Genomic DNA, 23,125 nt, shown 5'->3' on the forward strand with positions numbered 1-23,125 from the left:
GAGCTCAGGATGATTACGGGGCTCTGCACCTTAGTTCTGTTATCTCTGTCCACTCCTTTCTTGTGGGAAAGCCGTTCCCTGTTGTTTCACCCACACGCTGCAGCTCAACGACTGCTGCAGCAGCTTTATGCTGATGACAGGAGGAAGGAGGTGAGCGGACAGGCAGGGCAAGAGAGGCAGGGAGGAGAAACAGAGAACATCTGAAGCGTGGCACAGGACGCGCATCGGATCCCACGCTCCTCTCTCCCTGCACCCCATCTCCCCACTGCCACCACATCCTACACCCCCACTGCTGGGCAGTGTGCCTGGCTGGGCCGTACCTTCGCAGCCCCTGGCAGTGACCTCAGCGAAGGGGTTGTCGCAGCGGTTGCACTGCCGCCCGATGACACCAGGCTTGCAGGGACACTGTCCTGTCTCCATGTCACAGGAGCGCGTGTGGGAGCCGGAGGGGAAGCAGTCACAAGGGTAGCAGGTGTCACTGCTCTGCGGCCGGTAGTAATTGGCCTGGAGAAACAGAAATGGACAGGCTATGAGGTGCTTTACTTCTATGCCAAATCACTTGTGTTTTGTGCTCGGAAATGCTGCTGTTGGAGCAGCATAAAATGGTTCACTGAGCACAGCATTGGATAATGATATTGCAATTAATGGAAAACACAAAGTTTGAGCATTCTTTCTTGCTAACCCCCAGTTAGCTTACTGCGTCAGGCAGGCTGAGCATGGCAGGACTGCTGGGCTGCCTGGGGTTGCAGACCCATGGCTCAACCACTGTTTGTAGTGGGGCCCAGACCTCTTGTGTATTTGCTGCTGCTGCCCAGAAAGCACATTCTTGAAGGATTTGCAGTTTTCTCTGTTATGCAATTTGACTCTTGTCTAGCTCAGACAAGCCTGTAAGGAAACCTCTTGTATCATCCAGTTCTGCTGCATGTATGGTGTGGAGAGAAACCAATGATCACATATTCAAATAGCATCTGCAAACACTTTTGATCTGAGGCATTACCTGATTATATGAGACAATGGAGTGGGCACCCCACTGACTTGATTTAATGCAACAGTTGCTGTGTGTCCTGCTGGCATTTAGGAAATAAGTGCTGGGCCAGATTCTGGTTCAAACAGGCAGGGCTCCTCTGAGGTCACCCCAGCCTATTGTAAAACCCTTTGTGAAAAGCCTATTGTAAAACCTCCAGGAGGGGGGCACTTCCCATCCCCACTCAGCTTCATCCCTACAATCTGCAATAAGGCTGGAGAGAGCTGTCCCCAAGGAAAGTGTTTAACCCCCTTTTCATTCTCCACTCCTAAGCAGCTAGGTCTTCTGCTGGCCCACTGTAGAAGACAACTAGGCCAGCTAGCCCAAGCTGCAGCACGGTGATCGCTGCCTGTGACAGCAACCACCTCCAGCATTCCTCTGCACCCAGCTCTGATCTCCCCTGATAAATTGGGCTGCACTTCAGAGAGAGCAGAGCCAGGCTTTCCTCTTCTCAGTTTTGCTTTCCAAAGGCAAATAAGATAAGAGCTGCACAGTATGATTTGGTGAAAGGCAGTGCCAGCAAAATGTTTGGGGTAAACATTAACCATACTGTGCACATAGAGGATATAAAGCAGAACTGTGTATGCTTTGTCTTGGTTGTTGCAGTTATTAGTGATATAGTTACATTTTAAGCTAAAGAATTTTGACTTATGACTGGTTTCTTCTGCTTACCTTACAGTGGCATTCCCCATTAGTCTTATTGCAGTCTGGATCAAACCCTTTGCTAGTCTCACAATTACAAGGACCACAGATGGGATTTCCCCACCAACCTCTGGGACAAGGCAAGTCAATCCTATAAAAGAAAACAACATCCAAAGGAAGTTCTTTTAAGCTTCCTCACAAAAAGAAGAGCTCTGAGCCAAATCTGTACTCAGCTCCATTAGCTTACAGGGCATAATGTATCTCTCTGCAGCAGCTACCACTTTATATCTGTCTATCTCTATATATGTACACTGCAATAAAAAAAAGATAAAGGATATTAGTTCCATGAAACTCTAGTGGCAATGCTTCTCTAAACACTTTCAAAAACAGTTCCTTTGTAAGTAGTATACATCTCTATAAGCAAATAAAGAGCTTTTTCCTCTGGGAGGGAGTACCCATGCTGCCAGGTGGCCCCTGCTCCCACCAGCCCCATTTGTGGCACCCCTGTGTCAGCACAGGCTGGGGCAGCCTGGACAGTCTGTGCCAGGCTGTTCTGATCCTCCAGCAGTCCACTTCTTGTCCGTAGCAGACCCACTGCCACCAGCACGGTTTCGGAGGAGGATGGAAAGTGTGGCTGGGGACATGGAGGAGGGAACACTGGCTGCTTTGATTCAGGCCAGCTGGAAGTGCCACGGACACTTCCATGGGCTGCACTTTGGTGTATGCTTCAATGGTACACAAGCTGGCACCACCACTGGAGGAAGAGATTTTACAGCCCTCCTGCCTCATGGAACAGCACAGCTTGCCAGAGTCCAATCATCAACACACAAGCTGAAGGATAATACTTGTTTTTGCTATTTCTTTTTTCCTTGGGTAAAATTCTAAGCAGGTTTGTCCCACAGCCACTCCAACACTAGTGCTGGCAAAGATTGCTCTGGGATGAGGCAGTCTGCACAAACCTTGACAGCTGAAAGGACATCAAGAAAGAACCTTAAGGATGCTGCTGCCAAGGCTGCCATCAGCAATAATGCACAAAGGAATCCCTTCCCTGCTGAATATCTACAGAAAGAAAATCTGTTTGCAGCCTGTTTCAAAGACAGTGCTGAATGTGTTTAGGGTAATTGCTGAGCTTGTACATTTATGCTTTGTAATATGGAAGAAAAGAAAATAACAATGCTCCACTTGACATGAAGTCAGCAGATAATGACAGGGGACAACTTCTCCACATTGCTAGTCCAAGGGAATGAAAAATGAAAAATGAATCTGGCAACAGTGTGACCAGCATTTGCAAGCCACACAACGGAAGGCAGAGGAAGAAGTCTGCAGTTATCAAAGGAAAGGAAACAATACCACATGAGGTATTCCTAAGCAAGTAGACAAATGAACTTATGGTCTCGGAATAAGAGGAGGCTGGTTGCTGAATGCTTATCTGAGACCAAGAAGCTGCTGATGAGGGAATCAGCAGGTTTCTTCCACCCACCACCAGGGCATAGGCCTCCTAGACTGTCCAGAAGATGTACATTTTTGCCAGCCCAGGGACCAGACCCAAACTTTCAAAGCCATTTTACAAGGCCAGGTCCCCTAAATGGGTGCACTGCTCTGTGTGTGTGCTGGGGGAGCTGGAGCCGAGGTGCAGAGCCAGCTCTGGCCAAGCCTACACTAAGATTCAGGTCAGATCAATGCTGTTTAACACAGCACAACTGCTTTAGCCCCTGAACTGCTGGTGAAGGAAAGTGGTCGCTGAGCGTATTGAAGTTTGCCTGCTCTCTGGGAAGAGAGCTCAAGAACACAAAAGGCAAGGAGCCTTCAATTACCAAATACTACAAACACCTGAAGTAGAACAGGAAAGCTATCTGAAGCAGAAAATAAACTGGGACTACTGCTTCCTTAGGAGGAGAGGCAGCTGGGAGGATCATGGAGCCAAAGAATGAGAATAATTCTCTTACTTGCTCTCACAGTACTGCCCATAGTAGCTCTGTCCACATTCACAGGTGTATCCATGGGATGAGCTAGGTTTATGCACGCACGTGGAGACATGCTCACATGGGTTCAGGTTACATACATCAACACAGTCTCTTCCAAAGTACCCTGGGGAGACAAAGTCATAAAATTACAGCAACCATTGTAATTTATGATTTGCTTGTCTCTAAAAGATCATCTATTTTAAGCTTACACACTAATAACACATCTTCAATAATCAATAGATACCCCAAGATACTGTCAAAAAAAAAAGGTACTCTTGCTTCTCAGCAAAAGCTAAAGTGGGCTGCTCTTTTCAACAGCCTGTTAACATGCTTGAGGTGCCCTTGTATCTTTGGTCCCCAGTTTCATGGGGACAAGGGCAAGTTTCACGGATTGCTTTGTATTATCTCCCTGCACATATCAGAGGTGACTGCGCCGAGTGCTGACAGCATGTCCTGGCTACATGCACCAAAACAGAGAAAACATTCAAAGTATCTTGATTAGGATGCAGGGTGTGAAACTGAAACCCAATAGCAAAAAAGGCTGGGAAAGAAAAAAAAAAAAACAAAACAAAACAGAGGGGAAAAAAAACAGAAAAGAAGAAAATGGGAAATGCACAGAAAGAGTCCTTTGACCAGAAACTGTCTTTCTGTTTGGTTGAGACGCTGCCTAGAACAAATGATTCTTAGTCCATGCATGGAGCTTCAATGTGGTACCACAAATCAGAGAAAGACAATACTGACTGGAAGAGGAAGAATCAGTAGATAAGCACCAAAGCAGCAGCAGGATGTTTTCAAAGGGCTTGCAAAGTGTCCTGCTGCTGCTGCTGCTGTTTTTCTTCTGATGAGCTCATGGAAAAGTGATACAGCTCCTATCTGAGCACATGGGATGGGGCAGTGGGTTACCTGGGTCGCACACACAGGAGTAGCTGTCCCAGTCATCGCTGCAGTAGCTGTGCTGAGGACATGGGTTGGAGTCACAGGGGTTATCCACTTCACAACCCTCCTTTACATTGATCTTGATAGCCTGTTTCATGTTCAGTGTAGCTATATTTGTAGACGTCTCTCCCATTCTTACTCCCTGGTGACAAAAGACAAATATTTTTAATTTAGAGTGCTCATTCTGGATACAGTACTCTGTGTTTCACTACTACTATTAACCTATGAGGGTACAGTTTACAGAAACATCATCTGATGAGTCAAAAGCAGGTATTTTCAAATTCTGGTCTTTGACAAAATCAAAGAAGAAAAAGAGAAGGGACATTCTCCTGTGAGACTAGATTTGTACCTGGGAAAGTGCATGGACATGACTATTTGGATCCCTAGATTTTGATGGAGAAACGGATATGTTTGAGAAAGGATGAAAAAGGAAAACCTCTATTTTCATATGCACAATTTCTTAGAAGTTCAATATTTGCCACTACACTTCTCATCTCCTACCTGCATACAACCATAAAATCCCTGCTGAACAGAGACTTGGTCTCCAGAGACACCTCCCACAATGATGCTTTTCATTTTCAGTCCAGGTAGTTGATTTCCAATCTGCACAGTGCTCTGTTGAGGAAAAGGGCAGCTGATAAAATGCATGCCATTCTCTACAACCCAGCTACTTTCTCTAGCAATGGAGTGCAGAAACAGCTGGCAGTAGATAACAGAAAAAAATACTGAAGTAGTGAGGAGCTTGGACATTTGACTATGACTTTTTACTGACTTAATACATTATCATTAGGATTTGTAAATTAATGTAACTTCATTAGGCACCAATCACTGCAGAACATGGATCAGAGCATAAGTATTCGTCCACAGACTCTTTGAAAAATTTTACGATAGTGCTCAGTGGCAAAGTTCTAATTCTGCTGTACCTGGTACATTCCATAGTCCAAGGACATGACAGCTAGGTACTTGATGTCTTTTCCATCTTTAGCACTCTTTAGCTCTATCAATAAATGATGCCATTCCCCGTCACTGACTCGTGATTGGGTCATCTTCAAACTGGCAACCTGGGTCATGCCACTGTATACTTCAAACTGCACGTAGTTGTTCAGTATCTGTTGGGAAAAAAAGAAGTCTACTATTTGGGATGTACTTGTATTTCGTGAGACAGAAGGCAAGATCATGTTTTCTAAGAAAATCCCCCCCCCAAAAAATACAATAGAAAGCAGAACACTTGCAGTAATTCTTCATGTGACTTCAAGCATTCAGTTGCTAATTTTATTGAGCAGAAGAAAGACAACAGAGACATATTCTTTGCATTTGTATTAATGCACACTACTAAGTTTGTTAAGAAAAAAAAGTATCTTAAGCCTCAGAATCTGAATTTTAGTGTGATATAAGGATGATTAAAAGAATAAAGAAATCATTTGTATTTATTGATGTGCACTTAGCTGGATGGAGGAGGCTATACAGTTCATGTGGCCATGTCCACAGATGGGGATGGAAGAGGATTTCTTAAGTTTTTTCTAAGCAAAAAAGTCCACAATTCTACCTGAATGTTGATCTTGGATGCAGTTCCTGCATTTGCTTGCATCAGCATGCCATTGACTTTCCGTGTTCTGAACATCAGCCCAATGTACCATGGCACAGATATGGTAATATCAAGTTCACTCCAAATGATAATGCTCTCACCACTGAAACGCTGAGGAGAAGGCATTACTGTAAAAGAAAAGACAAGACAGAAACCTCTTTGTATCCTTCAGGACAGAGGTTAAGAGGAGAAATGACATGCAGGGCAGCACCTCCACACTGATACTGCATTACACAGGTGAGAAATGTTCCTAGAAAGATAAGCTCAGGATCTCTGCCGGTAGATTTCTGATGATGAGTGGGTGGACAGAGCCGGAATTACAAGGGCAACACTCACTGCAGATATTTTCAACTTATCCTTGATTTCCTGCTTCTAATTAACAGATTAAACACAGAGGAAAGGCTCTGAGGCAACAGGAAATATTAATTAATTATAAATACTCCTAGGACAGCTTATTGAGCTGTCTCAGTTATGCAGTCTTTTCACAGGGAGATAGCTCTTGTGGAGTTACCAAAACCATCTGCCTTAGATATCTAGAGTTGACAGCTGAAGTGTTGCCCTGATGTCTAATCCTGCACAAGCATTCAGTGGCTTTGGTGTGGGACCCGCTGTTGGCTCCTGAACAATGCCCTCTCTCTTTTGATAGACTCCAAGAAGGAGACTCCATAGTCTGTGGGCAATCTGTGCTCCATCACCACCCACACAGTAAATAATATTTTCCTGGTATTCAGATTCAACTGTTATCCAGTTTGAGCCCATTGCCTTTTGTCCTATCACTTGTTCCGTCCTATTCACACTCCACTTGCTTAAAACTTGAATCCAGTGCTTGAGCTCTGGCTCTCTGGGACAGAGTGATTCACCAGTCCACACTGTAACCACATCAATGTACACCATGACATCCACAATGACCACGATCAATGCCTCCTTCTGTTCTATGCATGCATCAACCAGCTGGCTCCATCCTCCTCCACCCTGCCAATCTTCATGATAACCTTAACTCCCAATTTCTTTGCTAGTGGTTTTCCAGACCATCACTGAGATTTTTAAGCCTGCCTGCCTCCAGAGAGCAGGCAAGAGGCAAACTCTGGGCCCTCCCACCTGCTAGAGGATGGGAAAGCTGTTCACAAGCTTGGCTCCTCTGAGAATGAGACTGGCATGACAATGAGCCTCCTTCTTCCTTTTCTCACCAGTGGTAACTGAAGGTGCCCACAGACATCATTCCCTTCCCACATTTCCTCCCCAGTCCACTCCCTTCCCTGAGGCCAGGCTGCAACTTCCCTTGTTTGTAGAACAGAAATCCCTGTTCCGCAGCCCTCCAGCCTCTCTCCATCCCCACCCCTTCCCCAAGCCTGAAGCCAGGGGTCTGTAGGGAGAGCTGGTAGCTGCATCCAATGCTACAGAAGGGACTCAATCAATCCTGTCACCTCAGGGTGAGCACACATGCTTCAAATCATCTCTCTGCCTTGGAGCTGCTACAGAAAGCAGATACATCACTAGTGGTGGTGATAGCAGCTCTGGGCCCTGTGTTAGGTGGAAGCTAGGAGAATACCTGCCACCCCCACCCTGCAGACCCTCCTTTCCAAGCCAGAAGCATAACTGCATGCTCTGCCTGCAGCCCTCTATTCCCAAGCTACTCAGGCAAGATGAGAGCAATTTCAACCTACTTTTGGCCCCTTGGGTGAGGCATGCTGTGCTAAAAGTGGTTTGCAAACATTATGGCATGCACACCTCAGGTTGGAGTCTGCTATTCCAGGGTTCATGTCCTGCTGAGAGTAATAAAGAATGTCTGATTCAGGGTTGATACATCAAAAGAACAAAATCCTTGCTTGTGCTGCAAACTATTCTAGGCTAAGTGTCATGGAGAGGATAATGGAAACGAAACTCTACCGTATCTGCACCTGGGCAAGTGCTGGGCAGAGTTTGTCCTTCTGTCTCTAGGAAAACCATGTTCAGTTAAGGCATGTGCTCCTTCCTGGAAGCCTCCAGTGCAAGAGGACTCCAGAACAGCAACCCTGTGCCAGATGTGGTCGTCCTGCTTCGGAGGAGCAGGCAGCCTGCAGTGCACTGACCCCAAGGATCCCCTCGGGCAGGCTCCTCTGGCTTCCCTGGGGAGAAACTAACGGCGGGTTCTTCACGCCCTATGGAACACACCTGCTGCTCCTTCCTCATCTAGTATTAATGAGGTTTTACACATACACGCACACTGTGTTCAATCAAAGAAAAGCCCAGCAAAACTGAAAGTGTTCATACTCAGCAGAGACTGCCTTCTTGCCAAGGAAGTGGTGATTAAAAATGCACATTTGACCCTGGTTTGAGTCAAAGCCTAATAAAGTCAGCAGGATTCTTTCCACTGATTTAAGAGGGCTTAGGATTTGGCATTTTTATTATAAACAAATTACTGAACACTGCCAAGTGCTGTGGAACTATGTTGGTCATGTAAGTAAATTAATGAAAGCTACTGTTACCCATCAGTAAGTGAGCTATCATATTTACTATACAGGCGATCTCACACAGATTTCAAACAGACAGAAGGTGATTTTTCAATTGCAGTCCTTTGTTACTTATTCCTTGAATTGCCACAGTTGGACACAAATGCTCTGAGATGTCAGTGACTGGTAATGGGATGAGATGACACATAGAGAGGTCTTTGCACCCTACCTTGCTCGCAGTTCTTCCCTCCATACTGCACGGGGCACTCGCAGATGTAGGTGCTCCACTTGTTGACACACGTGCCTCCGTTCTGGCACCAGTTGGCTTCGCAATAGTTCCTCTGTGCTGCACAGCCTGCAATTCAGAAAAACAGCTACTTTACACAGCTTCAGCAAGAAAAGGCTCTGAATGACTGATCTGAGTTTATTTGCAAATAGAAGACTTAATCACTACAGCCTTTTTTTTTCCTAATACACTTGAAGGCAGTGAAGCAAAATATGGATGGCAAAAGTTTTCACAAGCTGGGCAAGTGTCAAATTCATAAATACAAACCTAGCAATAGCTATTCAATTCAATCACTGAGCTGTAAATCTCTGTAAATTAAGAGAAAATTTGGGACAAGTATCCAGCAACCACTGCAGGAGACAACCAGGTAAAGCAGTGCTATGACTCAGTACCACTGTTCTCAATTTACTATCATGTAACCAAGAAACTAATCAGGGAAAGGCAATGTGTACTGTCACACAGAGGAGTAAAGCTATTATAGATCTTAAACCATGTGGGAACATGCTTTGAAATGAGGAAAAAGAATTTCAACCTCAAAAAAACACTTCTTATGTCCTTCCTGATGTTTATTTCCACAGGATAAAAACTTGTGTTTAACCAATATTAGGGTCATGAATATTAAAAAAATGCTCCAAAATAAAAAAAAAGTAATCTGAAGCTTATGCTACAACTTCCTTCTTATTACATGATCAATGCAGCAAATCAAAAACAGAATTTAGCTCTTACACAGACCTTCAGCAGGGTGAAAGGAAAAGACTTGCCATTCTTCTGTGTAAGAAACAGATTTATGTGGATGAGGATGTTATGTAAATCAGAATTAATCTTTGTTGATCCAGGAACAAGAAACCAACCCAGAAATTCCAACAGGCTGCTGCATGAAACCGTCTTCAGACATGGAAAACTGCACCATTTGACTTACAGGATAAACATAATTTGTGAAAAAGTCACTATAAACAACATCTTTTTCATGAACTAATCCCAGTGGCTTTCAGAGCAAAGTGACATTGAATAGGTAGTTATTTCTTTGTTTTAAAAAAAAGTAAATTACCTGTACAAATTCCTGGGAGAAACCTGTAGTGATGCAGAAGGATCTAAACAAGCCCAGTCCTTTTCCGCATGCCACTTACAAGTTTAAGTGTGCACCATGCCACATGCTATTGCGTGCATCCTTGGCACAGGTGCTGACCACACCTTGCTCAAACAGATGAGGTGTGCTGAGCAGGCCTGGCTGTAGTCGTGCCAGGGATGGAGCTGCTCACAGTGCCCATCCTTCTGAAGTGCTGTTTTACATAGAGCTAGGGCAGAGAGCTTTCTCCTGTTGACTTCTGAGCCTTTGGTCGTTCCTACCTGGCAGCGTGCCATTATTGGCAATGAAACTAGCCATGTCAATTGGCTTGCTGTCGATGGAGAGGTTCCTCATGCAGCCGACGAACTGCCTGTTGTGCACTGGGAAATCTTCGGGCAAGTTTGGGACGCCGCCGAGTAGCAGTGGGCCAGTCAGGTCCAACGATCTGGAAGAACAAAGAAATGATCACCATTTCCTGAGTGCTGTTTTGATTCTTATCTTACTGTTTCCATGAGCGCGTAGGAGATGTTGAGTTTACTTGTGTTGCCATTCACCTCCCTCTGCTACAGCAGCATTTTCAGAGCCTGTAATCAAACAACTCTTTGGTGAAACAGCTGTTCTTGGTGTCAACGCAGAAGCACCATAATCTGTCACGTAGGTGTTGCCATATGCACACAGAACTCAATGATCTGTCTCTACAGTGGCCAACATGAGCTAGAAAATGAAAATTATGGGAAAACGTACAGCTGTGGGTCTTTAGAAAGCCAGGGGCTGGTTTAGACACCACAACAAAAGGGCTGAGGTGGTTAGACTTTCATATAATGACTTCGTTACCATACGCTGCCAATCCTTTTTAAGACTTCTGAAGATTTGATTGGTGGAAATAGATACCACTGATTGATTCCAGACTGCAAAAAGTCTTGAATTATCCCTAATTTTTATGATGCTCTCTCTCCTTGGGATTCTAGAAAAGCATGTGCATATCAATGGCTTTTCTGCTATCACTCATTATTTTATACCCCTATATGTTACTTGTTGTCCATTTCCTCTTTAAACTTGACAGGAATAATCTTTTTGGCCTTTCCTCACCAAAAAGTTTTTTTCTCATAGCTGATGAGTTTCAGTGATCTTTTCTGTGCCTTCTTCATTTCCATCTCCTTTGAAAACAGGACTGTTAACTCAAGTGATGGAAGCATTAAGCTTTTCAGCTATCTCCTTCCTAAAAAAGTTTAACACTGTATTTGCCTCACTCTTCACATTTTTAAGAGTGGATTATTTTCTGGGGCCATCTACACTGATTTCTGGTTCATTTTGGTGCAATTCAGGCACATGTCTGTGTCTATGTGAAACTGTGCATTGCACCAAGAGTGTGGTAGCCTCCACAAAATTTCATCTGCCAAAATAAAACTTGTCAATTTTTCTTGTTAAATTGCATCTGTTTTTCTGACTTCATCTATTTGATCGTTAACCTCCTATTGCTGGCTCTTCCCTGGATGAAGAAAATGAATGGAAAACACAAATAGAGGAAATTCTTACTTCTTTGAGCCAGTCTGAGTCCCCTGGGCAGCACAGGTGTAGTTTCCAATGAGGCTTCCGAAGCGTACGGCCACTGCTGTGTCACAGTCATCCACAGTCACCACTGCCACCTTCTCCCCCGAAGGCCCATGGGGAATTCCTAATCGCCCGATGTTGGGCTTCAAGAAGTAAATGGCACGTCATACAATGCTATATACATACAAGGATTTAAACACATAATTAATAGCTTAATAGCACACTTCTTATTACTCCCAAAGGGGGACTAAAATAGGATGTGTAAATAAAATAGAAAAAGTTGACTGGCAATACATAGGCAAGAAAAAAACCAAAATGGATGATTTTAGAGGGTTTCATACACACCCAATGTGATACATAGCATGGTCAGAAGTTACCTCAGTATTTTCCACTGCTCAAACCACTTTTTGGCTCAAACCACTTCAAAAAGACACTTTCTTACTTTACATAACAAATTTTAATATATTTTGCTCTTTTTTACAGCTCCTCACCTCAACTGACTGAAATCGCTTGCATTTTAACATTGGTTCTGCCCAAAGACAGAAAAACCATTGAGTGATGTAATATCACCAATGAGGCTAAACCCTTAGAACAAGTTTCCTCTGAAGAGGCAGCTCTGTCAGAGGCACCAGAAGCAGAGTGCAGGTTCCAAAAGAAAGGCTGTAGTGAAAGGTTTTCTGATAACTGGGAGAGAGTTTAGATGAAGGTTGCTTGTGTCTTCCCTCTGCAGGATGGGTATGGAAACCCTAAGTGCACTGTTGAGCCAGCTGAGAAGCCTCCACTTCTCATCACAGGACAGAGATCAGCAACCCACAGATAGGCAAGCAACGCCAAGAGACGGATCTGAGCTTGCTCACACAGCTGCTTTGGTGCAGGCGCACAGATTGACATCATAGGTGGGGTGTGAAGGACAGGAAGAACGTGTATTTTAGAAAAGCAACAGCTCGGGCTTGCCCTGATCTCTGGGTTCAGCCAGACAGCAGGAAACTCCTGCCTGCCCAACCACAATGTACTCTGATGAACAAATGTGGGCACCAAAACTAGAACTATCACGCTCAGCCTCATAACCTCACTGCAACCCTGTGCACAGGAATTGTCACCCTCACTTCAGCAACTACAGAAACTGAGGAAATTCAGTGATTTCAGCAGACAGGAAAGCCAATGGGACCACTGAAAATCAAACCCAATCATCCCCACCACAGGCACATCCTTCATCTCTGGTACGCATCCAGTAATTTCCCATTGCAGGGGCACAAGATCTACCCCACTTCACTGACAGGAGACCACATCTGCTGCACAGACACTGAACGGCCTCAGGAGACTCATCCCTCTGCTGGAGAGGTGTGTCATTATGGTGGAAAAAGTGAGCAGATATAAACAACAGCATGATAGACTTGATGAAGAGCAAAAAAATTGTGTAAGAAAACTCATTTTCATGCTGGCTTTGCTGCCATTCCTCTGTGAGCAAAGGGACACCTCACAGGAGTGAACAAGTCAGGATCTGACCCAGACAAGCAGCATAACTGGAAGCCATATACTTTTAGGTATACTTTTAGGATGTGTTGATCAGGAAGGTTTGTAATCATAGGGACATGGAAGCTAGCCAGACATTACACTGTAGTTTGCTGTACATCCACTTTAGAACACACATGGTTCAAATGTGTGCTAAAATCCATTCTTGTAGAGTAAGCAAGGAAGCAGTAAGGAGATAAAAGCCAGTTCTTTCTGCTACAGTTGTACACACACATAAATACATTACAATACTTAAAATTATATCATCATCAGTAAAGACAGCGAGATTTATTTGTAAGAGTAATTACCCTAACACATAACAAACTCTTTAAAAAGATGTTTCCTGGTGTCAGTTCCAGTTGGAAAGTATTTTCCATTTCCTCTACTTAATGTGAACTAATGTGATCACACAGTTTGGCAGCTATACAGTATAAGGTTTTGACCTCTCCTAACTCACATGAAGGCAGATTTTATTTTTCTGATGCTCTCCAGGCTTTGGTGCTGCCTAGCCTGGGCAGACAGGAAGCACATATAGTTGTGGTGCTGGAAATATTACAGTGAAAACATTAGTGAGCAGCTTTTCAAAGTAAACGAAAAAAACACATAAAAACAAACTAGCCAACAGGCAGACATTCCCTTCCAAAATTAAAATGTTTACATTCTGGGTGCTACTTCTATTCATTCAGAGGAATGATTTGATTAACATTTATGTTCTCTTGCTTCACTGAAATAACCTATTGTTTCATACATGGGAGCCTTGACAAAGGAAGGGTATTTACTCTCACAGCAGGAGGGCTCTGCCCAATGTTAATCAAGACTGCAACCTGATGAGATTCATCAGTTTGCAGCTGCTCCTTCACAGTCAAGCAGCCGCAGTGGTAAATGGATTTTTTTTCTTCTTTTATTTAACATTGAAATTGCAAAGTTTTTCTTTAGATGCTGACTGGTAACTGCAGTGCAGACCTCTGGCATCTCTTCAACTCTGATGACCACACAGAACCACAGAGCTGAAGAAAAATAAATGAATTACTCAAGTGAATGAAAAAAAAACCTGTAGGCAGTACAAACCACCCTTAGTTCAAAGATGTCACGATATTCTGAACATGCTAAAGGTCCCACTTGATAGAGCTGGCCAAAAATGGAAGAACATGTTGCTGAGAAAGGAAGGAAATTCTTTGAGTGATTTAATGTGATCTGGGCTTCTTTCTTTTACATGTGTCATGTAACATACTACTCATCTTCTCAGGACGCAGCTTAGGGAATGTCTTATATCTGAAATGCTGTAAATAAAAACAAAAGACTGGAACTGAGGGATCCTAAGTTAGGAGTTCTTGCAGAATTTAAACATGAAAATGATTTTATTCATTTAATATTCTGATTAGTATTAAATACAGTTTTCTGGTGATTTTAAGGATATCTAGAGTACTATGAGAAAATAATCACTTTGAATGTGAGACTTAGAGAATTAATCAAACAACATAAAACTTGGGATCTAATGACAAAAACTTCTATGACGGGCTTAGAGATTCCCAGATATCGATGATGGAAAAATATGGAAGAATTAACTGCATTAATCAACTATAAAACTATTAAGAACCACGGCATGGTTAAAAACATAAAACAATCACAATGAAGACCATAGAATATTGTGGATAATTTTTATTTCATTTATTAAAAGTAACTTCAAACTGGAGCTGATGCACATTAGTATGGTCCGGACAATGGAAAACTCAGCAGACCAAAAGGGCTCATGAAGGCTAGCAAATGAAAGCTGGGAAGAGTTTTGGAACTGAGAAGATGCAATCACCGCAATGGATGCAGTACAAGAACAAATGGGTAAATGATGCCCATGAGTAACGTAGGCCATAAATCACCAGGTGACCCTGCCTTAGGAGGGGTGATCTGTGGGAGAGTGGCAGGGGCAAAAATTATAAAAAAGAACTTAATTTGTTTGGAATTAGAGAAGATCATGTGAGCAGTGAGCTGACCTGTGTTCCTAAGAAAATTAATCACAGCAATTAATACTTACAAAATGCTCAATAAGGGTAATACCGAACACTAAATGACAGCACAAACATCTACATTTCAAGCATGATCTCCACTTCTGTGGAATATTACTGGAGCAAGACTGATCCCTAACAGGAGGAACATCTAACACAAAACAGCATCAATTCACACTATTATTTTCTGGAAATGTGTTCAGGGAGTTAAAAGCCAAACTTTCATCTGGGCCCTCAGCAGTCCTTTCTGCCTGTCAGCCTCATCTCCTGAAACACCACGCTACCCTCAAAAGGCACGTTTCACTAGTGTGCCAATTCTGCACTCATGAGTAAATGTTCAGTGTGGTGTACAGGAATGTACCAGCATGACCCCCATTAATGGCCATGCAAGTCACGTAGCTGAGTTCCTGCTCACGGAACTGAAAATTTAGCTTGCACTGCCCTAAAGACTGCCTTTTAACTTATTGCTTGCCCAGAAAGAAGCTGGGATTCAAACTTCAAAGACCACATGCTGAAAAAGCGAGCGGCAAGGAGAGGAACCAAGCAGTGCCAGAGAGAACCTGGTCACCCTTCAACAAAGCACAGAAGAATGTATGTGTCCTGGGCTGAAAACAGAAAGAAAAAAAAAAAAAAGTTGCAGAGCATTACCATTATCATCATGTAATGATTCTTCAAATATTTGGTGTACCCCATATTAAAGACTGCTGCATTCGTATCTATGCTTGTCTGTCATAACTGCACAGAGAGTAATAAGAGAAGGAAGCAGGGGCCTGACACATTAAAGAGCTCCCTTCACTTTTCTTTATCTATAAAACAAGACAAACCATATTTATGTTCCTCAAACAATGGCAGTAAGCACATAAAATAGTAAACAATGGCCACTTTTGGGCTGTGGAGGTGCTGCTTCTGCCCTGCCACCTGCAGGCATTTCCTCCGGTCACAGCTGATGACAGAGTGAGAAAATACAACTGAAAAAGTACTTTACTAGAGATGCCAGATCTGATTGTAGTGAAACCCAAGTGTGGAGCGATGAACTGTTTTGACACCATCCCACAATCTCAACAGAAAGAAACATATGTAGATCCTCACAGGTGCCTGAAAAAAGCTGAGAAGCTTAATCTGTGAACTTGTGTTGTATAAATGGAGCCGGATAGAAGGTCATCAAAACACATATGTTTATAGTTTGCATATCTACTGCACAAATCTACTCCCATTCCACTTGAAACATCAGAGAGATTCTGATATATCTCAGTTTCATTTGGATCCTTTCTTATTTTAAAGTAAATATTTAACTGCTGGAACTCACACAGTTACTTATTAAAGATACAGATGGTCTAATAACGCATAATGAATGGAAAAGACATACATATTAATGGATAATGGAAGCCTTGTTCTGTAGTCTTAAAACATTTATGTTACATTTTCACATCATAAATAATATTGTTTTCAAAAGTCACAATGCAAAATGACTGCAGAAATTTATGCAAATAGTCCATCTTTGGTAGATTTATCTTGAATTAAACCAGACTGAATACTGTGCACAGAAAAGTATTGCAAAGTGCCAATGTTCATTTAGTCAATCAACAGCAGCTATGAGGATTAGCTCTCTGGATCTCATCCTGTATTAGTTAATCCATAAGATCACAAAATTTTTGAATAGCTTGGGTTGGAAGGGACCACAAAGATTACCTTGTTCCAACCACCCTGCCACCCACTAATTCAGGCACCAGATCAGGCTGCCCAGGGCCCCATCCAACCTGCTGTTGAACACCTCCAGGTATGGGACATCCACAGCTTCTCTGGGCTGCCAGTTCCAGCACCTCACTACCCTCTCAGAAAAAAGTGCTTTCCCAAAGGTCTTACAAACGTCTCCTCCACCTGGAACACTCTCCACCATATTCCATTCTCATTGAAAAAACTGCCATTTGACTTCTTGCAAAGATGGAAAGAGTGATAGTAAAGCATTTTTGGTCAGCCACAGAAAGTGCTCCTTCTTCATGGGTATTTCCTGACCTCACGCTCAAAGCTGTGCTCTGCAGACCCAGCCTTGGCCACAGCTCCTTCCATCTGTCCAGCCGCCCCACTGAGCCCAGTGAAGGGGCTGACAGTGGAGGAGAAGACTTGGCAACAGACTGCAAATATGGCCAAGACCTTGAGAACACAAAATGGGGACTCCTGAGAATGAGACCAAACTGATCTAGCTATGCTTGGCATCAGGAGAGCTGTTTGTCTCAAAGGATATATATAATACTGTAAATGCTGCCTTTCCTTGGCTCACTGTACTCATCAGAAATCTGTTTTAGAAAGTTGGACTTTAATCCATATGCTTTGTGTGGCATGGTTTAATATGCAGAGCTCAGCTTGTTTGTCTTTAAATAAGTGCGAATCTGTAAAAAGAAAAGCCATCCTGAAGTCAGTGCCAGCCTTTCAGGGTTTCCAAGAGTTTGCTTACTGGACAATAAGTTACCCTTCTGTTTTTGTTAATCAGTAGCTAATGATTTATTGACTGTTATGAGTGGTTAAAGGTTAAAAAGAATCTGTTTCCTAGCTATTTTTAATACAAAACAACACTCCTCTGCATTGTTAACGTGCTGGTTCAAACCCCGAGTTGCTCAGTGCCTCACACCACTCCCTTTGGGGCTCTTTTCTTCCCAGCCTTTCCAGCTACAGTGATAATGGGGGAAAATGGAGCCACCAGCAGTGGGTCCCGTGGGATGCTGCTGCCGGACTGTCCCCCTCCTGGCTCCCTGGTGCTCATTAGGCCGCCCGCCAGCCCCCCGGCCCCTTCGTTAACCCCCGGCCCCTGTGCTGCCATCCAACGCCTAGAAGGCAGCGAGCCCCTCTGATTCCCAGGCAATGCCGTGCTGCTTCACTGGTCAAAAAGCTCATTAACCGCCTGCCGCCACGCTCTGCCTGGGCCAGCAGCCCCTGGCCGGCCCCACGAGGAGGATAAATAAATAAGCAGGAAAAAACAAACGCATTGGCCAGCAGGAAGGAGAGAAATGCCAGTGAAACTTAGTGCCGTGCTGCGAATTCTTCTGATCAGTTGGGAAATTCTACATTAGGTTAGATTAAGAGAAACCATTAATGTTGATCTCTGCTTTTTTTCAAGTTTCCCTCTAGAGATTTCCAAAGCACCTTTTAAATTAGTGATGTGAAGAACAGAAAATCTCTTACAAACATCCACTGGATCCCTCCTGATGAGTCACCAGGGAAAAGCAGGCCGCATCACTTCACATCAAACCCTCGTTCCTTTGATGTATGCATCCCCTTTACTCTCTGAATATTTTAATGGCATTTCTTTATACAAACTTGGCTCAAGTCTATAGAGAAACATGAGAGCCTGTGACAGTGAAAAGGAAAACCCCAAAGCTTCCCATCAGTGAATCAAAAATGCAAATGCTGAAAAGCCACCAGACCAGTTCCTTTCCTAGACAAACTCCCTGCAGCACCAGTAGTCCGCATTCAGGCTGGGCTGTGGGGCTGAGTGGGTTTTACTGGCCTGGCTTATCTCCTTTTTGGCTGCATCCAGAAGGCAGGCTTCTCACACGGTCGGGGGATGTGGCACACGTGAGCAGCACTGCTCTCAGAGCTGTACAGACGGAGCGGCCTCATGTCCCACCTCATGTCCCACCATGTGGCAATGGCATGGGGCCTCGCTGCAGAGCTGTGAAGAGCAACATGCATGCACAGCTGGCATCCAGAAGTACTCCTTGTATCACAGAGAATGAACAGCATCTTCACAAGTCCCATACAACTCCTGCCAAGGCATGCTCCTGGATTTATCTAATTTTGGCCCCCCGCAGCCCTCTCCTCCTCTCTGTTGTGCCCCTATGGCTGTGCCCCTTCTCCCTACCCTCTCTTTCTCTCAGAAATTTTTTTCTGCCTTTTTTTCTGCCTCCCTCCCTTCCACCTGTTCCCTTCACAGCCTTGTTCTCCTTCAGGTGCTCTTCTCTCCCTCTTCAGCAAATCTCCCTTCACTATTTGTCCCTTTGTCAGAGTATAACTCCCATATTTTGCTGTCTATAAATACAGTATTTATTACATCTTACTCATGCATCCAGAACGAAAACATCATTGCTGCCAGGTTGAAGGCAACACCTAGAAATAGCACAACACAGCCATCTCTCTCCTTTATCCTTGTCCCAGGTGACATCTTGCCAACAATGGATATTAGGAAAAGGTTCAGGTTGGATACTAGCAACAATTTCTTCTCAGAAAGAGTGGTGATGCACTGGCTCAGGCTGCCCAGGGAGGTGGTGGAGTCACTGCCCCTGGAGGTGTTCAACAACCATGTGGACATGGCAATGAGGGACATGGCCAGTGGGCATGGTGAGGATTGGTTATGGTTGGACTACATGATCTTAGTGGTCTTTCCAACCTTAATAATTCTATGATTCTGACTGTGCTGCGGCTTAGTGCAGGTATCGGGGACACAGCTGGGTCTATCAAACCCAGCAGTCCCACACTGCCATATGGACCATGTGAGGATCTCCCAACTCCCCAGGCCCTGTGGTCCCCAGGTAATTGCAAAGCCCTGCTTCTCCTCACTCCACAGACAGATGAAAAATGCCTGAAAAGTTCACCAGGAATTAGTGAGTTACTATAGATTTAGTGTGTGATTAAAGGGAGATAGCAGTGCACTTCAAAGTCCTTGCACTGAATTCCTGAGGTGCCATTTCAATGACTTTGCTGAAAACAGCATGCCATGCTAAATCGGCGTTTCACCCCCTCCAAAACAGAATAGAGGTTGAAAATGTTCCTTTGCAACAACAAAAAGGACACAGACATTTTTTGGAAAAACAACATACTTTGTCAGAAACAGAAAAGCACAAAAAATAGCGGCACTTGATGAAGGGAAATAAATGGTTGTCACCACAGGTGCGACCCTAATGACTGGGACCCAAACCTGCCAAACCTGAAGAAAATTATGTGATGTCAGTGAAACCAGAACTGAGCATATCACTGCTCCTAGTGCTAAATATCACTTGGTAACCCCACTGCTTGTTCCCCATCTCTGAACAGCAGTTGATTCTGCAGGGCCCAGCCTTCAGCACAGTACCAAAGCTGAGGTCTGATGATGAGCTAAAGACCCTCCAGCCTGCCACCTTCCTGCCTCTTCAGCTTTCAGAGGAGATAAAAATCACCTTTTGGGGAGATGCTAGTAAATCTTTGAGGAGAATTGTGGTGTGAAGGTGTTAGACAGCCTGAGCCAACCCAGGCTGCCTGGTGCCAGCTTGTCCCAGGCTGTCTGCAGGGCAGAAAGCCTAAAGCCACGGGGACCACACAGCTGAGGCCCAGCCAAGGGGAGGGGTGGACACAGGCTTTAAGTTCTGTTTGGTTTTGACTTCAAGACTCTCAGTGCAAAAATCCTGGGTAGTGTTTTGGAAATGTCCCTTTTGCATGCAAATATAAAATCACTATCACAACAAGTATGTCAGGTGTTGCTTGCAAATTCTGCCAGAATAATGTTTCAGAAGCTCTAGGGAGAGAAAGACAGCAAAGCATTCTGTATCGGCCTGGCCCGCTTCCTCCCTAACATTTCTCCAAGCTGTTACAGATAGCTGAGCAATTCAGGGCTGGGGAGCAGGACACACTTTGCATTTCAATGACCCTCAGATGACTTTCACTGCTTTACACTTTCATTTCCTGAGACACAGATTTAGAGGCCAGTTATTTGTTATTTTGTGTCAAGGCAATGGAATGTCGCTCTACAGCCAAGCCCTGATTTCCTTTCTCAGGTATTAATCACTTTTCACTTATCCTTTACCAGAAAAAAATATATATATATCAACAAAAACAATTACTACTAATTGAAATCTGCAAGAATAAATATCACGTTCTGCAAGAGCAGGTTGCCTGGCCCCATTATGCCCACTAAAACCAGCAACCATGCAATCATGTCAGAGCAGGACCAAAAAAAAGTACACACTAGCCAGGCAACCCTGCAGTGATTTCCAGGAGGGGTAAGGAATGAAGGAATGGTTGTCACAGGCCAGTGCAAGTTGAGTGCTAATGGAGCTGGATTTGGAGGAGTGTAAGACTGGGACAATCCCACAGCAACATTTCTCCTGCCTTCCCAGCTCTCACCCTTCCCACCTGCAACACAGAAGATGGGGCTCTGGATGAGTTTTCACAAGATCCTGCCCCATTTTATGGGTGAAAGGAACTGATGTTATTATCTACTCATGCTTCTGCCTAACAGAACAGAACTCATCACAGAATCATTCAGTCCTGCCCCAACAACATAGCTCACTTGAGCTAAAATTTTCCCTTAGAAAGGGAAAGGCTGACATGACTTAAAGATATCAAAGGATGGTAAAACCACCAGAACTTCGGGTAGGTAACTGCAGATTATCTACCTTACCTGTTAATGATGTGTGTTATTCCTAGAATTTGTCAAGCTTTAGTTTCTGTATATCAAACCAATGATCTTATCTAGGATTTCCATTGATGATCCTCAGGACTTCTGTGGAAGCTGTTGAGTCGAGGCTCGGCAAAGATGGGAGTCTGAATCATGAGGAAATGACTCATACACTGAGCTATTTCTGCAGAGGTTACCTTTACTCGTGACAATTTCAAAATTGAGCTTTGAGCATGTAGGAAATGACATGTTTTGCATTCAGACATGAGGTACATTTTATGTGTTTGACTAGAACAACATTTTGATCTTTGTAAAATCCTGGCCTGCATTCAGCAATGGAAAATCTAATTTCTTTCCCTTCCTTTGGATGCTTGTAATTTTAATTGCTCAGGTTTTTTTCTTTTTTTTTTCTTTTTTAAATGGCCATGCCCGCTAGCACCAAAACCCATTGTACAGATACATAATGCAAATGCACAAAAACAAATTCCTCTAATTCAAAGGTCATACCCATATTCAGTGGGTGCCTTCAGCAGTAGACACCACCACGCTTTAAGAGCATACAAGTCTACCCACCAAAAGCACAAAAATCCACTCATTCAGGAACTTCTGTTCTTTTAAGAAAGTTGTCAGAAAAGTACCATGATGGTATTTGAATTATACTGGTAACTCTGTAAAAATTCCATGGCCTCTTTAGCTGGAAAATGAATGAAACACACATGTATCTCTGGATACTGGTAAAAATTCTGACTCTGAACGGCAAAGCAAGTGAGTTTTTCAGTGGAATAGTTTTTCTTCCTTGTATTACTGAAGAAACTCCTCTCTGTGAAAATGAGGCCCTGTACTTAAGTAAGTAATCACTGACAAGTCTTTAGCACAGGTAAAGACTGGACTGCTGCTCTGTCCCCTATGTTTTTGGTGTCCTGCAAACTTTCCCATGCATAAGCTATCATGAAAACTCATGACTTTTTCAGTATTTACAATGCCCCCCCTCCACTCCAAAAAATATTTGCTTAACACTGCAATTAATGCTTTGCATTTTTCACCACCAGGAGATGCCAAGAACTGCTGGAGCAGGACCGAGCTAATCAGAGACACTGTGGACATAGCAAATTTCTCTGAGACAGCAGAATCAACTCTGGAGGGCCCACACCTGATCAACAGTGGCAATATCATAACCTTCAATAACTGCTTTGTTTACTTAAAAAATCTCCCTCAATCCTTTAACAAATTAGCCTGGAAGTCACCAGGAGGATTAACTTCAGAAATTCTCCCTCAGATTACAATTATGTCTGCTCAGATGTCATGAGTGACAGACATTTACATAAGCCGTATCTAATCTTTATTGCAAATTACATTTCCAGCAATTTGACTTGTGTTGGATCTGTCTTTTCAACAAGAGCTCCAAAAAAATGAAAGTGAAGGGAAAGGAAGCCTCTCCCCATTGTGGGAGGTGCTCTCAGCACAAGCTGGAACACTCAATGCCTATCCAAGAATTTCATCATCAGCCACATTTCCTGACCATTCCAAGATAAACAGTACTGGATGGCATCCTGGATACCATAAGGGCAAAATCTTCTAACCTTGGTCCAATGACTGGAGGCAGCAAGGTGGGTTTTGTCCAGGGAGCTGGCAATCTCTATTCAGCAGCAGGCATTTGCTTACCTCATCAATCACTGGGGCAGCTGGCAACCTCACCAGAGGGCAAGTTGAGGCTGGGCAAACATTGCCTTCATTCCAGACAGAGACAGGGATATAGAGACGGGCAA

The 23,125-nt window shown here is 43.7% G+C and overlaps 1 protein-coding gene across 1 annotated transcript in view; it reads right to left on the bottom strand.

Annotated features, from left to right (window-relative positions):
* Positions 1 to 23,125, bottom strand: part of CELSR1 (cadherin EGF LAG seven-pass G-type receptor 1) — a 158,637-nt gene that overhangs the window by 35,974 nt on the left and 99,538 nt on the right. The window contains exons 6-15 of the mRNA XM_090136304.1: positions 11,469 to 11,626; positions 10,214 to 10,377; positions 8,810 to 8,935; positions 6,113 to 6,279; positions 5,490 to 5,675; positions 5,068 to 5,181; positions 4,534 to 4,708; positions 3,613 to 3,754; positions 1,697 to 1,817; positions 321 to 504 (exon numbers count right to left, since the gene is read on the bottom strand). Of these exons, the coding sequence (XP_089992430.1) occupies positions 321 to 504; positions 1,697 to 1,817; positions 3,613 to 3,754; positions 4,534 to 4,708; positions 5,068 to 5,181; positions 5,490 to 5,675; positions 6,113 to 6,279; positions 8,810 to 8,935; positions 10,214 to 10,377; positions 11,469 to 11,626 (1,537 nt within the window). The remainder of the gene's footprint in view (positions 1 to 320; positions 505 to 1,696; positions 1,818 to 3,612; positions 3,755 to 4,533; positions 4,709 to 5,067; positions 5,182 to 5,489; positions 5,676 to 6,112; positions 6,280 to 8,809; positions 8,936 to 10,213; positions 10,378 to 11,468; positions 11,627 to 23,125) is intronic.

Source organism: Phasianus colchicus, chromosome 1 (assembly GCF_987193195.1).
Source record: "Phasianus colchicus chromosome 1, bPhaCol1.hap1.1, whole genome shotgun sequence".
In the NCBI taxonomy this organism is placed as follows: domain Eukaryota; kingdom Metazoa; phylum Chordata; class Aves; order Galliformes; family Phasianidae; genus Phasianus; species Phasianus colchicus.